The following is an 18,312-nucleotide window of genomic DNA, read 5'->3' on the forward strand; positions in this document are numbered from 1 at the left end:
AGCAAAACAAGCCAGTTGGAGAAAGACAAATATAACATGATCTCACTCATATGTGGGATATAATGAACATAAACTGATGAACAAAAATAGATCCAGATACAAGGTAACACTGAACAGACCGTCCAACCTCAGAGAGAAGGCAGGGGAAGGGGGGAGATTAGAGATCAACCAAAGGACTTGTATGCATGCTTATTAGCATAACCAATGAACACAGACACTGGGGCAGTGGGGGCTTGTCCTGAGGGATGGGAGTGGCAAGGGGCGGGGGGTCAATTGGGGAAAAAGAAGGCTATATAGAATGACAACAGGAAACCAAGATGGTGGCATAGGTAAGCACCTAAACTGCTGCCTCACACAACAATTTCAAAACTACAACTAAAAGACAGAACGGACATCATTCAGAACCACAGGAAGGCTGGCTGAGTGGAAAATCTACAACTAGAAGGAAAGAGGAAAGCACATTGAAAATCAGAGGAGCAGCAAAGGGCTGAGGTACGGAGACGTGCACAGAGAGAAAGGGCGACTGAGTGCCTGGCTGACTTTCTCTGGAGGGAGGGGGAAGGAAGCCCCTGACTGCACTGAAACCCAGTTCCGGGCAAAACCCCATGGACCCAGGCTCATACAGGGGGAGTCTGGACTGTCAGGTAGAGAGAAAGGCACACGGAGACTTGGAGACCCGGGGGAGCCGCGGCGGGTCTGGAGGCGCACGTGCACGCACGCAAGTGTTCACAGAGAAAGCTGAATGTGGAGGTTGCTGCAGGCATTCCCTAGTGGAAGGGAGTCGGAAGCTCCGGACTGCACTGAACCCCAGTTCCGGGCGAGCCCCTGGGGACCCATGCTCTTAGGGGGAATCTGGACTGTCAGGCAGAAACTCAGGGGAGTCGCGGAAGGTAGAGGTCTGGAGGCACACGCGCAAGGGCAGGGCTGACGGGAAGCCAAGACTGTCTGCTCCGCCCTGAGACTCTGCCCCATCCGAGCTGAGCACAGAGGCTTTTGCAAGTCTAATCCTATAAGGCTGTCTCCAGCACCGAACTTCTTCCAGCGTAGAAACAGCTGATCCTCACAGCCAACTGGCCTGGAGGTCAATTCCTCCCAGTGATACCAACAACAATCAAGACTTAACTACAACAAGGCTGTACACACAGTCCACAAAGGGGTACACCAAGAGTGTCCACCTCAGGTTAACTGGGGAGGCCGACCCACTGGACCATATAGGAAACCTAGCACACAAAGCTACCCTACCAACTCAGGAAAGCAACAAAAATGTGGAGGCAAAGAAACAGATCATAAACGAAAGAAATGGAGGAAAACAAATGACTGGATATAGAATTCAAAACCACGGTTATAAGACTTTTCAAGAATATCCTAGAAAAGGCCAATAAATTTAGCGAGACCCTCGAGGATATAAAAAAGGACCAACTAGAAATTAAACATACACTGACTGAAATAAAAAATATTATACAGAGACCCAACAGCAGACTAGAGGAACACAAGAATTAAGTCAAAAGATTTGAAAAACAAAGAAGCAAAAAACACTCAACCGAAAAAGCAAAAAGAAAAAAGAATCCAAAAATTTGAAGATAGTGTAAGAAGCCTCTGGGACAACTTCAACTGTACCAACATCCAAATTATGGGGGTGCCAGAAGAAGAGAGAGAGAAAGATACTGAAAACCTATTTGAAGAAATAATGACTGAAAACTTCCCCCACCTGGTGAAAGAAATAGACTTACAAGTCCAGGAAGCGCACAGAACCCCAAACCAAAGGAATCCAAAGAGGACCACTCCAAGACACATCATAATTAAAATGCCAAGAGCAAAAGACAAAGAGAGAATATTAAAAGCAGCAAGAGAAAAACAGTTAATTACCTACAAGGGAGCACCCATACGATTGTCAGCTGATTTCTCAACAGAAACTATGCAGGGCAGATGTGAGTGGCAAGAAATATTCAAAGTGATGAAAAGCAAGAACCTACAACCAAGATTACTCTACCCAGCAAAGTTATGATTCAGAATGGAAGGTCAGATAAAGAGCTTCACAGATAAGAAAAAGCTAAAGGAGTTCATCACCACCAAACCAGTATTATATGAAATGCTGAAAGGTATTCTTGAAGAAGAGGAAGAAAAAAGTAAAGATAAAAATTATGAACAACAAATACATACCTATCAACAAGTGAACCTAAAAATCAAGTGAATTAAAAATCTGAGGAACAAAATAAACTGGTGAATATAATAGAATCAGTGGCATAGAAAGGGAGTGGACTGATAATTCTCAGGGGGAAAGTGTATGGGGGGTGCGGGAAGAGACTGGACAAAAATCATACACCTATGGATGAGGACAGTGGAGGGGGAGGTAAGGGTAGTGGGTGGGGTGGGAACCGGGTGGAGGGGAGCTATGGGGGGAAAAAGGAGAAACAATTGTAATAATCTGAACAATAAAGATTTATTAAATTTAAAAAAATAATAAAAAAATGACAACAATAAAAATGGCCTTCAATTATCTAAATATAAATAAAACTTAAAAAAAAGATTTATTATTATCATTATCATTATTATTACTATTATTAGAGAGAGGAAGGGAGAGAGAAACAATGTGAGAGCAAAACATCGGTGGGCTGCTTCCTGCACACCCCCCAATGAGCATTGAGCCTGCAACCAGGCATGTGCCCTGACCGGGAGTCAAACCTGCAACCTTCCAGTGTACTGGACGGTGCCCAACCACTTGAGCCACACAAGCCAGGGCTAGAAGATTTAAGAACAGAAGAGCACATCCTTTATCATTACCAAGAGCTCACAAAAGCTCTTGTGTATATACTATATTCCTAATTTTCTACAAAGGCAGTTGTCTTTAAAATGTTTACATTTAATTTTTAAAATCTCCTAATCTTGCTAACACATCTGAAACAACGAAATTAAAAAGTACTGGTTGCCCCTACATCATGCATGTAGAACTCACCTCCACATGCCATTGTTTGCCCATGGCATTTACCACACGCCCTTCAATGGGTCGCCGACAAGCGCCACAGATGGGAACCCCCATTTTATCATGGCATGGCAAGCAATACAGTTCTCCTTTCAGCTCCCGGGCATCAGCAGTCAGCTCCTTCCTGTCAATGAGAAAGATATCCAACTGAATGATACCATCAGGAGAGAAACAAACGGGCAACAATGTGACTAACACTTTTTAGGAGATTTTTGAAGTTATCACTATAACAATTTCTTTCTTTTTTTTTTTTTTAAATATATTTTATTGATATTTTACAGAGAGGAAGGGAGAGGGATAGAGAGCTAGAAACATCGATGAGAGAGAAACATTGATCAGCTGCCTCCTGCACACCTCCCACTGGGGATGTGCCCGCAACCGAGGTACATGCCCTTGACCGGAATCGAACCCGGGACCCTTCAGTCCGCAGGCCGACGCTCTATCCACTGAGCCAAACCGGTTTCGGCTATAACAATTTCTATAACTTCTTTTCCCTCCTGGCAATCAGCGTAACCTGAATTAATAGATTTGAATAGGTTTCAGATTCCTATCAAAACATCAGTATCATACACTAATGGTAAAATGTATAAGTAAGTCAGATACATATTATCACACTAGTCATTAGCTATCATTTCTTTGTTTATTATCACATTATAGTCCATTTGTCTTCCTTAAAAAGCTAGAGAATAATAACAATACTGAGGATAGACTCAGTGACATTATCTTTCCAAAATAATCAAGGAGTTTGGAGATTAATTCCATTAATAATAATTATTTAAACTGTGACAGCTTTTAAGAATAGTTACAGGTTAATAAGAAATAAACAAATGAAATGACCAGAATTTTCTGTTTCCAAATGCTTAAGTATGCTATTATTTTCCGTCTCCTGTGTCAATAAACATGCCAGAGATAGCCCCAATTAGCCAAATGGACTTGTTTGAATTTCATCTGTTTAAGTAATTATTTAAAAGAGCTAACCAAAAGTGAAAAAATATTCCACTAGAGCAGTGACCAGCAAACTGCGGCTCGCAAGCCACATGCGGCTCTTTGGTCCCTTGAGTTTTTAGCAAAGGCCAGCTTAGGAGTACCCTAATTAAATTATTAACAATGTACCTACCTATATAGTTTAAGTTTAAAAAATTTGGCTCTCAAAAGAAATTTCAATCGTTGTACTGTTGATATTTGGCTCTGTTGACTAATGAGTTTGCCGATCACTGCACTAGAACAAGGATAGGAAAGAAAAGCGGAAAAGGCACAAACTGATAATCACAAAAAAGATGAAGTGGCTGTTCTTACACTGCAAATCAGTTTGTTTGACCTTGAGCCTACCTTGTTTTCCCTACTACAATTTAGCATGTTCATTCATATTCATTATAGTAAAGTATCTTTTTCCTTTAAATTTTTATACTAGACAACAAATTCAGAGAATCACAGCTTAACAATATATCATGAGTTTTTGAAGGAAAAAAACAAAATACCTTTAGATAGAATTTAAGATATTTTGGGATAACACCCTAATTATTACAAATGCAAAAGTTATATATGTACAAAGATAAGACTTTCTAAGCTTTTTTTATTATTAATCCTTTATTGGAAAACAGTTTTTGGATGATTGAGGATATTTTAATATGGTCTGATTACTTCAAAGTCTGTACATGCAGACACATGCACACACAAGTATGCTGCACACGCAATCAAATGTGGCAAAATGTTAACTGATGAAACTAAATTAAGGGTATGTAGGTATTCTTTATATTATTCTCTTGACTTTCTTATAGGTTAAAAATTTCCCAGATTAAAATTTGGAGAAAAACAAATTTGGTTAACAGAAATACAGATAAATGTTATCCTTCATCTCCACTACAGTGCAGTAACAAAGAAATCGCAATACCCGCAGTTGGCACAGTTGAAGTGGTCTGGATGATAAGGGTCGTTCTTGAATATCAGAGGCTGCTCGTCAATGATGGCATGGCATTTCTGGCAGATGTATTTTCCAAGGCCCCTGGCTTTCTCACGATTATGACAGGGGCGACACAGATGCCTAAACAGAGCCAAAACTTTTTTAGAAACTTAAATTTAAAATCTAAGGTTCTTCCTAATAATTAAAAAGAAATGTGCCGAGAAAGAAAAGAAAAAAAAAGAGGAAAAAAGAAGAGAAAAAGAAATATGCTTCCCATATCTCTCAAAAGAAATTAAAGAAGTTATTTCTTTAGAAATCACTGTTGACTTAATAGAGCAGACTACTACTTTTTATATGAAAAACGCAAATAATCTGACTGATATTTTAGAAACTCTATTTTAAATACTTGTCCCCCTTTTGTGAGGCCCAGGAACACAAATGGCAGTCAAACACTGCTGCCCAGAAATTCCAGGGCCCTGTCCTAACAGACACCAGTTTGAGTCCTTATGTTTTAAACTGGGTGTCCCGAAGCACCGCCTCACATCCCATGAGAAAATATGCATGACATGTAGTAGTCACTTTATCCACCCACACCTGACAAGGATAAAATACTCCTACCTCCCAGCATTCTTGACAAACCCGATATCTGCCAGGACCTCCTGGCAGAGGTCACAGCAGAAGCACTCAGGATGCCAGCTGTTATTCATGGCTTTGATAACTCGGCCAATGATGAATTCACCTGTGCGAAAGGGACACACAAAGTATATACAATGTGGCATTTTATTGCTAAAAGCAGCAAAGGGAAAAAAACACACATTTAAATCTTTTTCCACAAAAAGGAACTTTTTATGTATGTGTATACCATAACAAGTATTATATTAGAAAAATGTTTTCTATATCATCTGAGTGCTTGTTTTTGATTCTGTAGTTCTATATTTTCGGGCTGTCTTATTTTATCTCTGAATCTGCCTTTCCTTTCCCAAACAATTACTGGGCTCTCTTGAATGCCTTTTGGTAACTTCTGGCCATCAATGATACAGAAAACTGAAATCCACAGCACATTTTCTTGTAACCTAGGCTTAATTTCTTCTTTCATGAAACCTTTATAACATTCAACTCAGTTTCTCCAATCTCTGGAGGCCTTCTAGTAGAGCTGTTAGCAACCAGTGAAGTGGCTAAGGTGCAAGCCAGCCCAGCACCTGTATAACCAACCATAGGCAATCTTTAAGCATCTATGCACCTCACTGACAATCTTCTCTGTCTCCCTTCTGGCAAACCCAAAAGCAAGTAGGGTAAATGAATATTCCATAAATGTTCATTTAACAGAAGTTTCAGTTAGTCCTGAAATAACTTTATACTAGATGTCCTTAAAAATCAATTCTCTCTGGGTTTTTATACTCTTCCAGTTTGTTATATATTACTAGAGGTCCGGTGCATGAAATTCGTGCACGGGGGTGGGGGTGGGGGTAGTCCCTCAGCCCGGCCTGCGCCCTTTCGCAGGCTGGGACCCCTCGGGGGATGTCTGACTGCTGGCTTAGTCAGACATCCCTCTTGCAGTCTGGGGCTCTCACAGTCCAGGACCCCTTGCTCCTACTGCCCGCCTGCAGTGGAAGCAGGAGAGGCTCCCACCACCACTGATGTGCTCACCAGCCATGAGCCCGCCTTCTGGCTGAGTGGCGCTCCCCTGTGGGAGCACACTGACCACCAGGGGTCAACTCCTGTGTTGAGCGCCTGCCCCCTGGTGGTCAGTGCACATCATAGTGACTGGTTGTTGTGCTGTTTGGTCGATTTGCATGTTAGAGTTTTATTATATAGGACTGATAGGCAAGAGGACAGATAAAGTACCTAAATGCTATTCCTAATGAGCACCAAAACCCACTTTTATCATTGACACTTCAGTAGTGTTAAACAACTTAAGTAACTTTGAAACTGAACTTTTAATTTTACATTCAGCAGTGAGACTTACCGCACTGATGGCAGCAGGGTGCAAAAAGCATCTGAAAATCATGTTCGCAGTACTTCCTCCCTTCAAACTGAAATAGAAAGTATTTGTAAATATGAATATAACTAGAGGCCCGGTGCATGAAATTCATGCCAGGGGGGGGGGGGTCCCTCAGCCCGGCCTGTACCCTCTCCAATCTGGGACATCCCTCTCACAATCCAAGACTGCTGGCAACTAATTGCTCACCTGCCTGCCTGCCTGCCTGATTGCCCCTAACCACCTCTGCCTGCCGGCCTGATCACCCCTAACTGCCCTCCCTGCCGGCCTGATTGCCATTAACCGCCCTCCCCTGCCGGCCTGATCACCTCTAACTGCTCTCCCCTGCCGGCCTGATTGCCCCTAACTGCCTCTGCCTCAGCCCCCACCACCGTAGCTTTGTCTGGAAGGAGGACCGGACGACCAGAAGATGTCCGGTCTATCTGGTCTAATTAGTATATTACCCTTTTATTAGTATAGATTGTTCTTTGCAGACAAAAAGGAAAGATGCTTTTGATCTAAGAGCTCTGCCCTAAGAATTTATAATTCCACTGAGATTTTTAAAAGCAGATATACTTTTGTATCTTCCATACATCTATGTGTGGGCACAGGGAAAATACAATGAACAAGTTGAGGCTAGAATTAACATAGTGCCCAAAGAATACAGTGACCCTGCCTATAACTATATATAATTGTTTTTTGGCAGTTTACATACTCCACGTTTAAGAATCTGATGAAAACTACAGGCCCCACTCCCCAGAAAATAGGCATATACAAGTCCTTTTCCACATGTTTTAAGGTTGATATCTAAAATATTTTACTCTAGGCTTAAATATTTACAAAGGGTAAACATTCCAGCATATTTTAAATTTAAACATCTTAAAATGGCACCAAAATCCTTATTTACATCCTTCATTTCTCTCCTTGAACTGTTTCTATTTTATTTCCCTCGAAGTTTTATCTTAGTATATTTTTTTATGCTACTGTCTTTAATTGATCACCCTACCATACTTCACTACAATTAAAATGCTTTACTTTCTGAATCCATAAGACTCTAAAAGGTAACATTCTTTTCTTCTGGATTAAGTTGTCATATAATGAGTATTAGTAAAACATAAGTTACAAATGTTAAATTTTATTTACTACTTATTTACTTGAAAAGCATATCTTAATGAGATGAGCAGGGCTACTCTTTTCCCCTCATAATTATTTCATGCCTCTGTGGATAAATATGACTTACCACTAGAAAAGCCATTAATTCTAGATTAATTTTCTATTTTTGGGGTTGCTTTTATCCTTTTCACATAAAAAAGTTGTAGGAATTACATAATGTCTTCCTTTGAATCTTTAAGCACCTTATAAGTTATATATTAAAAATCACATCCTCTTTGATTATCAAAATTCACTTTTAATAATGTATCAGTTGTCAACTCAATTTCCTCAATTATGAAAATTATCTGCAGATTTAGCTTCATTCAATTTAGTGAACATATCTATAATAATTGGCAAACCAGCCAAAGCATTTTTATTTTGTGGCAGAAAAAGCCTTACTTCATTTTTTAAATTCAAATAATAAACTCCAATAAATTTAATGAATCTATTTTTAAAAGTTACAAACAGAGAATAACAAATCAACAAGCTATTACTCAATACTCTGTCATAATATAATGCATTGTAATGTGTAGCCCAAAGTAGAAGTTATTTAAGTGAGATGTTCCTTTAATGAATAAATATTATGTAAATATAAAGACATCTGAGGTTTAGTAGTAATTTTACTAAATTAGTAGTAATTAAAAAAAAAGAAATCAGCCCTAGCTGATTTCATTGGCCTGTGGACTGAAGGGTCCCAAATTTGATTCCAGTCAAGGGCACATGCCCTGGTTGCGGGCTCCATCCCCGGTTGGGGCGTGCAGGAGGCAGCCAATCAATGAGTCTCTCTCATCTTCTACCTCCCTCTCTCTTCATCTCTGAAATCAATTAAAAAAAGAAGAAATCAAGGAGATTCTGAAACAATGGTGGCCTAATAGGAAGACCTGTCGTGCATCTCATCCCAAGGCCAGACTGGAATTACAACTAAATTGAAGAACATTCACCTGGAATTACCAACTGAAGTCCAGCTGAGTAGACTTATATCAAGGAAGGACAGAAAACACCTGGACACTGGTAGGAAGGGTGAGGTCATAAGAGGGCCTTCCAGGAGCAGCAGGCAGCCCTAGGCTATGGGAGGGGCTGTTCCCCCATAGAGAGAGTCCTGGAACCAAGGCTGGCCTCCACAGCTCGGAGCACCAGAGCCCAGACCAGCAGCCCACGTAACATCCATCTGTGAGAGGCGGCAGGGCTGCTGGTCGTGGCGGAGTCTGGACCTTGTAGACTGAAGTTGGTCGGAGAGAAAGCTGCACTTTTTTTTCTAAACCCAGAGCAAAGGGGTTTTGATTTGCAGCTACTCACTTGAGGCTTTGGTGTAGAAAGGGACAGACTCCAGGTGCCTGAGAAGCTGGGGTGGGAAGCATTGTGGGGAGACATGGAAAAACAGCAGCTAATCAAAAAAGACTCCAAATAGTCGCAGTAATCTTGAGAAAGAATAACAACATAGGAGGAATCACAATACCAGATTTCAAGTTATACTACAAAGCCAATGTGCCCAGATCAGCCTGGTACTGGCACAAGATCAGGCATATAGATGAATGGAACAGAACAGAGAACCCAGAAATTGACCCAAGCCATTATGCTCAATTAATATTTGACAAAGGAGGCAAGAGCATAAAATGGAGTAAAGACAGTCTCTTCAATAAATAGTGTTGGGAAAACTGGACAGGTACATGCAAAAAAATGAAATTAGACCATCACCTTATACCATACACAAGAATAGACTCAAAATGGGTGAAAGACCTAAATTTAAGTCGTGAAACCATAAAAGTCCTGGAAGAAACCATAGGCAGCAAAATCTCAGACACAGCAATATGTTTACTGACACATCTCCTAGGGCATTGTTTGGCAAACTGCGGCTCGCAAGCCACATGCGGCTCTTTGGCCCCTTGAGTTTTTAGCAAAGGCCAGCTTAGGAGTACCCTAATTCAGTTAATAACAATGTACCTACCTATATAGTTTAAGTTTAAAAAATTTGGCTCTCAAAAGAAATTTCAATCATTGTACTGTTGATATTTGGCTCTGTTGACTAATGAGTTTGCCGCCCACTGTCCTAGGGCAAAGGAAACTAAAGAGAAAATAAACAAGTGGGACTACATCAAAATAAAAACTTCTGCAGAGCAAAAGAAACCATCAACAAAGTGAAAAGAGAGTCCACTGTATGGGAGAACATATTTGCCAATGAAACATCCGATAAGGTGTTAATTTCCAAAATATATAAGCAACTTATACAACCTAACAAAAGGAAGACCAATAATCCAATTAAAAAAATGGGTAAAGGACCTAAATAGATACTTCTCCAAAGTGGACATACAGAAGGCCAAGAGATATGAAAAAATGCTCAAAGTCACTGATAGTCAGAGAGATGCAAATTAAAACAAAAATGACATATCACCTCACACCTGTGAGAATGGCTACCATAACAAATCAACAAATGACAAGTGCTGGTGAGGATGTGGAAAAAAGGGAACCCTAGTACACTGATGGTGGGAATGCAGACTGGTGCAGCCACTGTGGAAAACAGTATGGAGTTTCCTCAAAAAGTAAAAAATGGAACTCCCATTTGACCAAGTGATCCCACTTCTAGGAATATATCCTAAAAAAACAGGAACACCAAGTAGAAAGAATATATGTTCATAGCAGTGAAATTTACAATAGTTAAGATTTAGAAACAGTCCAAGTGCCCATCAGCAAATGAGTGGATAAAAAAGCTGTAGTACATTTACACAATGGAATACTACCCAGTCGTGAAAAAAAAAAAAGAAAAAGAAAAAGAAAGGAACTCTTACCATGGATGGTGGACATGGAGAATATTATGTTAAGCTAAATAAGCAAAATAAGAGAAAGGTAATTATCACATGGTCTCACTCTTATGTATAATCTAATGAACCAAATAAAATGATGAACAAAATAGATGCAGAGACATAGAACCATGAACAGACTGATGAAATTCAGAGGGATTAACCAGGAAACTTACATGCATATATGCATAGCCCGTGGATGTAGACAATAGTGTGGCGAAGGCTTGGGAGGGGCAGGTGCAGGGAGGTGGAGGTCAATGGGGAAAAAAACCAACAACAAAAAACAAAGGGGACATCTGTAATACTTTCAACAATAAGGATAAAAAAAAGAAAGAAAAAAAATCAAATGTAAAAACCTGAGAAATAACCCCATTACTTTAGCTAAAAAACTGATCAACTTTTCCTAGCTACCCCAGCTTAGTGTTGGAAGAACGGTTTCAGAACTGTTTGTCTCAATTGGCAAAAGACTAGTTGATGATTATAATACATCATAAGACCTTCAGAAGGAATGGAGAATGTTTTGTGGACCATTTGTTTTTTCTCCATGTGTGGCAGTTTTAAATTACTAGTTTTTAAAATCGGTTTTTTTTAAAATGGAAATAACTTGACCAAAAATCTGTCACAGAATTTGGAGACCTATTAAAACAAAGTTCAGTTGGGGGGGGGGGGAAGCAACAATCAAGTTTTACTCTGTATTTAATGAAAGAAATAAATATAGTCCTGGCCAGTTTGCTAAATGGTTAAAGAGCATTGGCCTAAGCACCAAAGGGTTGCAGTGTGACCCCTGGTCATGGTTGGGGCAGGTGCTAGAAGCAACGAATTGATGTGTCTCTCTCACATCGATGTTTCTCCCTCCCTGTCTCTCTTTCTCTTATCCCCACCTCCTTAAAAAAAAACAAACAAAAAAACAAAAACAAAAAAACAATCGAAAAAATATCCTCAGGTGAGGATTAACAAAAGAGGAAGAGAACAATATATATCTTAAAAAACAAAAAATAAGTCTAGCAGTTAGCATAAATACTATATTTGCTAGCAGAAGGTAGAAAAAAATTAGGATCGGTTGTAATTTGAGTAAAAGTCTTTTAAGGTATGATTCAAATAGATAACACATCATAGGCATTAAGAACACTGACCACAGCCTGGATGCAGGGCTCAGTGGTTGAGCATTGACCTATGAACCAGGAGGTCATGGTTCGATTCACGGTCAGGCCATATGCCCAGGATGCGGGCTCAATCCCCAGTGTGGGGCATGCAGGAGGCGGCCAATCAATGATTTTCTCTGATCATTGATGTTTTTATCTCTCTCTCCCTCTCCCTTCCTCTTTGAAATGAATTTAAAAAATTTATATATATATATATATATATATGTATCCTATATAAGAGCAATATGCAAATTAACCACCACTCTGCTACACCCACAAGCCACGCCCACCAGCCAATCAGGAGCGAATATGCAAATAAACCCAACCAAGATGGCTACAGCCACAGAGAGCAGGAGGGAGGCTTGGGTTTCCCCGGCAATGGAGGAAGCCAAGCTTTCCGCCTGCCCTTGCCAGCCCAGGCCTCCACTCAAGGCTACAAAGTTTCAATGATAGAAGATACATAAATCCAAACAGAAATGGCAGCAGCCACGGAGCTGGAAAGAGCAGGAGGCTAGGGTTGTCCCCGGTGATGGAGGAAGCCAAGCTTTCCGCACACCCTGGCTGGCCCAGGCCTCTGCTTAAGGCTACAAAGTTTCAATTATAGAAGATACATAAATCAAAAAAAAAAAAAAGGCTGCCGCCATGGAGCAAGCAGAAGGCTTGGCTCCACTCCAGGCTACAAAGTTTCAATTGTAGAAGATAAATAAACCCCAAATACCAGGGCCTCCACTTGGGTTACCAGGGGTCATGGCCGGCCTGCAAACCACCCCAGGCCTCTCGCCCAGGCCGCCTCACGCCCCAAGGGAACCCCCACCTTGATCTGGGACACCCTTCAGGGCAAACCAGCTGGCGCCCACCCGTGCATCAGGCCTCTATCGTATCTAATAAAAGAGTAATATGCAGCCCTAACCGGTTTGGCTCAGTGGATAGAGCGTCGGCCTGTGGACTGAAAGGTCCCAGGTTCGATTCAGGTCAAGGGCATGTACCTTGGTTGCGGCACATCCCCAGTAGGAGGTGTGCAGGAGGCAGCTGATCGATGTTTCTAATTCTCTATTCCTCTCCCTTCCTCTCTGTAAAAAATCAATAAAATATTAAAAAAAAAAGAGTAATATGCAGATTGACCATCACTCCAACACACAAGATGGCTGCCCCCATGTGGTCAAAGATCCTGACCCCATGTGGACACAAGATGGCCACCACAAGATGGCCAGCAGGGGAGGGCAGTTGGGAGGGACCAGGCCTGCAAGGGAGGGCAGTTGGGGGCGATCAAGCCTGCAGGGGAGGGCAGTTAGGGGTGACCAGGCCAGCAGAGGAGGGAAGTTGGGGGTGACCCAGGCCTGCAGGGAAGGGCAGTTAGGGGCAAACAGGCTGGCAGGGGAGCGGTTAGGCATCCATCAGGCTGGCAGGGGAGTGGTTAGGGGGTGATCAGGCTGGCAGGCAGAAGTGGTTAGGGGCAATCAGGAAGGCAGGCAGGCGAGCAGTTGGGAGCCAGCAGTCCTGGATTGTGAGAGGGATGTCTGACTGCCCGTTTAGCTGGGATCGGGCCTAAACGGGCAGTTAGACATCCCTCTAGGGGTCCCAGATTTGGAGAGGGTGCAGGCTGGGCTTAGGGACACCCCCCACCCCGTGCACGAATTTCGTGCACCGGGCCTCTAGTATATATATAAAGAACATTGACCACAAGTACAGACTGCCTGGGTTAAATCCCAGCTTAAGCACTGCCACTGACTGGCTCTGTGAGTTAGGGCAAGCTGTTTAAACTCTCAGGACCTCATCCGAGTCACAAACCTATTTTGTTCTGCCACATAACACATCCAGTGATGTCTTTGCTTTGCTTTTACGGGACTCTCTCTTTAAAAGGACGTCCTTTAAAAATCTATACTAATAAAAGGGTAATATGCTCATTAGACCGGGAGACCTTCTGGGAGATCTTCCGGACGTTCTTCCAGACAAAGCCATGGTGGCAGGGCCGAGGCAGAGGCAGTTAGGGGCGATCAGGCCAGGAGAGGAGGGCAGTTGGTGGCGAGCAGGCAGGCAGGTGAGCAGTTAGGAGCCAGCACTGCTGGATTGTGAGAGGGATCCCAGATTGGAGAGGGTGCAGGCCGGGCTGAGGGACACCCCCCCCCCCACCCCGTGCACAAATTTCGTGCACCGGGCCACTAGTAAATAAATAAATAATCAATCAATCAATCAATAAAACAAAAGACTGTCCTTTTGAAATTAGGGAACAAAAAAGGCAAAGTCCTAAATGGAAAGCTGTCATGACCACTCTCCACATCTGCAAATCTATTGTATCTCTGAATATAGAACACCCAATACAGTTTCTAAAGCTAAGCCTCACCCTTAATGAGGCAAGGAAAGATTGGAAAGCCTTATGGGTTTAAGGACCTCGCACAAATCACTTCAGATTGGTATCCTGGAGCAATTCATCATAGTAAGATTTGAGATTCCTATCTTTAGTGAAGTGGGAGAAGTGCTATTGTGAATACAAATATACTATCAGGCAAATCAGTACTAGAAAGAAAAATGAGTTCCTTGGAGCCATCCTCATTGCAAACCTGGTGCACACACTGGGGTGTGCTTACCCCAGCATGAGGACAACTGAAAGAGCAGAACTTCTTTTGCTATAACAGGCTACCTCTTTTCTACAGTGTAGAAATGATCAGACACAGTTATGGCCAGTTGATCCAAAGTAAAACTATAGGATGTAATATGAAGGAAATTCAGAAATCATAAATTTGGAAGAATTGAAATTAGGGAACAAAATATTGGAAGATTCCATCAATATTGCCTTTCTAGGTAATTACACATTAAACCCCAAATTGATTTAAAATACAAGAAGCCTATAATAATATTAATGTTCCAAATTAATAGTGTTGAAACACGATGCCAAAGCTCCGCCACCTGTAGGGAACAGTGGTAGTTCAGTACAAGGGAGGATGGACTCTAGTCAAGAATGGTTCTGCTTTTAACTAATTTAAGTTTTGGAGTTCTATGAAGATTCCCTTTGAGCAGGGAAAAAATAATTCTGCTGCTTTAAAGAAAGCTCAGAATTAGAAACTTAGCTAATGGTCTCATTTCAAGTCAAGTGCAAATGTTGAAAACCGGACTGTCATAAAATGAGTGGGTCAACAGACAAGCACCTCATTTTTTGCAAAGTTTCCTCTCAACAGTATGTCTTTCCTTCTTAGGTTTCAGCCTTCCTGAGTCATCCTGGTTCAGTATAAGAGAAAATGAGTGAAAAAAATCTCTTGTGAAACATCTTTCCACTCAATCTCCCATCATAAATTGGTCATTCCTGTTATGCATGTTGTGACAGGGAAAAAAGAAATACATTTGGGATATTCAAACTAAGGAGAGAGAAAACAATCTGAAGTATTAGCCAAGAACCCAGCCCCTAAATGCATACTATTCTAAGTTGGAAAGGCTGCATACCAAGTCCCTAGTCCTTGGTGCAGTCCATCCCAAACTGTAACATTTCTGGAAGTATATTTCTCTGCATTGGTTCAATTTCACTTCCAAAAAGTATTTTCTTGGGGGAAAATTTAAGATAATCTTTTTACTGGAGATAATCCCAGGTGCTACAAAGTTAGATTTAGGAACCACTATGTGGCTATTTATAGTTGGTTTTAGGGTCTCTGGGTTGAATGGGTAATAGCCCCTGGAAATGTCAATTAAATACTTCTTCATGTGTATTGGAGAATGATTTGGCGATACTAATAACTTATGTAAACCAGCACTGATGGACACAGATTTCCCTCTGAAGACAACTACAACACGAAGTCTAGGATCACTAATCATACATAACTCACACATTTATCAACCTCTCTCAGTTTTCCTGGTCTGAAAATGAGGAGAAGAACCATAAAAGCTGTCAAGTTCTACTTAAATCACTTAGAAAACTGTATTCACTCCTGGAACTAGGACATAACGTGGTCTATGCAGCAAACCATAGAGTGTAAGCTTTCTATAACACTTATGGAGTGACTCAACAAAGCAGCAGGGATGGCAACATACAGGAGACTGTGAGCTATCAGTTACAGAAAATATCATTCTCAGCCCGGCTGCTGGGGTTCAGAAGTTGGGCATTGTCCTGTACATCAAGAGGTCGTTGGTTCCATTTCTGGTCAGGGCACGTGTCGGGGTTGGGGCCTTGATCCCCAGAAGGAGGGCATGCAGGAGGCAGCCAATTGATGTTTCTCTGTCACATTGATGTTTCTCTCTTCCTCTCTCTCTAAAAATCAATAAAAAGTCTTAAAATATATATATAATCTCTAGGAAACTATTTCAGTTTCTATGAGAGTCAGGCCATCCTAATGGAGGAAAACAAAGCATATGGACACAAGCAAACCTCAGATTGAGACCCTATTGGGACTGCTCACCCACCACATAACAGTGCAAGGTCTCTGAGAACCATGGCCACAGGTAAACTGTGAGTAAAATGCCTGATTTGCATGTGAGAATCAAATGAAAGAACAAGAACAATAGTTTGTAAAACACCTAGTACAGAGCTTGGTTCATAATAGGGTTTAATATGTAATATTTTCAGAAATAAAAATGTTAATATAACGCACACATCTTTAAAATTAACAATAACAGGGCATTCATTCATGCATAAAACACTACATTCCAGGCAAGGTGAAGTGATGTAAACCAACACAAGCCAGGTGAGCCCACCTTTGAAGAGAATCACATGAAGCTGGGAAGAAGCACCTAGGTGGTGACAGTGATAGAAAGCAACACCTGTTGTTGTTTTAACATGTCACATAATTTTTATTACTACCCAGGTCACTATCTTCTGATATAGATAAACTTAAAAGAGTAATTATTATAATCATTACTATTTAAAATTTATTTAAAATTAAAACGCAGAAGTAGAGCTCTAGCTTGTTTGGCTCAGTGGATAGAGTGTCGGCCTGTGGACTGAAGGGTCATGGGTTCGACTCCAGTCAAGGGCACATGCCCGGGTTGTGGGCTCGATCCCAGTAGGGGACATGCAAGAGGCAGCCAATCAATGATACTCTCTCATCATTGATGTTTCTATCTCTGTCTCCCTCTCCCTTCTTCTCTGAAATCAATAAAAATATATTAAAAGAAAAAAAAAGCAGAAGTAGAATATCTGAATAGAGAAAAATAAATTTCAGTTTGGGGAAACAGTTCTAATTACTATACAGAAAATAAATCTTGCCTTCTGCTAAATGAAAGATGAACTATTTAAGAATGGGTATATCTATCTTCCTTTGTACCAATTTAAACAAGAAAATGTAAGCTCTCTTTAGGGTCTTTCTTAAATGAGTTCTTTCTAGAAGTACTTTCTAGTTAAATTTATGGCACAAGAATTAACTGTGACTGCAGACAAATTCTTAAGAGACAGGACTACAGAAAGGTTTTTGTTTTATGTATGGTATTGCCTAAACAACCAGAGGAACATGCCAATTTGTAACTGACTTATTATCATAGTGAACTTCACTACCTACTGTAAGAGATGTCCTTATTATTTGATGCATTGGTTCTCAACTGAGGGTGATTTTGCTCCCCAGGGGGTATTGAGCAATGACTGGAGATATTTTTGTTTGTCACAACTGGGGATCTAGTGGGTAGAGACTAGGGATGCCATTAACATCCTATAATGTAAAGGACATTGTGGGATTTAATCGCCAAACTGGGCCCCCCCCAGCAGAGAGCACCACAACTGAGAAGGGTACCCACATAACATCTGGCTGTGTAAAGCAATGGGGTTGCTGTCTGCCAGGGAGTGACAGCTGAAAATTCAGGCACTCTCTTAAAAGGCCTGTGGAGCCGAAACCGGTTTGGCTCAGTGGATAAAGTGTCGGCCTGCGGACTGAAGGTCCCGGGTTCGATTCCGGTCAAGGGCATGTACCTTGGTTGCGGGCACATCCTCAGTGGGAGGTGTGCAGGAGGCAGCTGATCGATGTTTCTCTCTCATTGATGTTTCTAGCTCTCTATCCCTCTCCCTTCCTCTCTGTAAAATATCAATAAAATATATTAAAAAAAAAAAAAAAAAAAAGGCCTGTGGAGCCACTCACCTTGTGCTCTGGCAGAAGGAGGGCACAGTGGACTAGAGCTGTGTGAGAAGAAGCCAGGATTGGTAACTCAGGAGTTAGAGCTCAGAAGGCATATACCTTCGGTTTCCTGTGCTGAGTCATTCCCTCACACAGTAGAGGACATCTTTCCCACAAAAACATTTGCCTTGCCTAGGGGGAAGACAGTTGACCCACCCTATTGGAAAATAACTTGCCCTGAGGCCACTTAAGAGACTAAAAATAACAATTAGCTTCCAGGCAGAAGCAACTGCCCCACCCTGTTGAATAAACTCTCGACACACCTGAGGATGATTGCCTGGG

General features: G+C 41.4%; 1 protein-coding gene across 8 annotated transcripts in view; it reads right to left on the bottom strand.

The window, feature by feature from the left end:
- Positions 1 to 18,312, bottom strand: part of LIMS1 (LIM zinc finger domain containing 1) — a 195,514-nt gene that overhangs the window by 12,137 nt on the left and 165,065 nt on the right. For all 8 annotated transcript variants that reach the window (XM_080656232.1, XM_080656233.1, XM_080656234.1 and 5 more), the window contains 4 exons: positions 6,847 to 6,913; positions 5,499 to 5,619; positions 4,872 to 5,021; positions 2,954 to 3,104 (listed from right to left, as the gene is read on the bottom strand). In XM_080656232.1, coding sequence (XP_080512358.1) covers positions 2,954 to 3,104; positions 4,872 to 5,021; positions 5,499 to 5,619; positions 6,847 to 6,913 — 489 coding nt within the window. The remainder of the gene's footprint in view (positions 1 to 2,953; positions 3,105 to 4,871; positions 5,022 to 5,498; positions 5,620 to 6,846; positions 6,914 to 18,312) is intronic.

This window comes from Plecotus auritus (genome assembly GCF_963455305.1).
Source record: "Plecotus auritus genome assembly, chromosome: 2".
NCBI lineage: Eukaryota > Metazoa > Chordata > Mammalia > Chiroptera > Vespertilionidae > Plecotus > Plecotus auritus.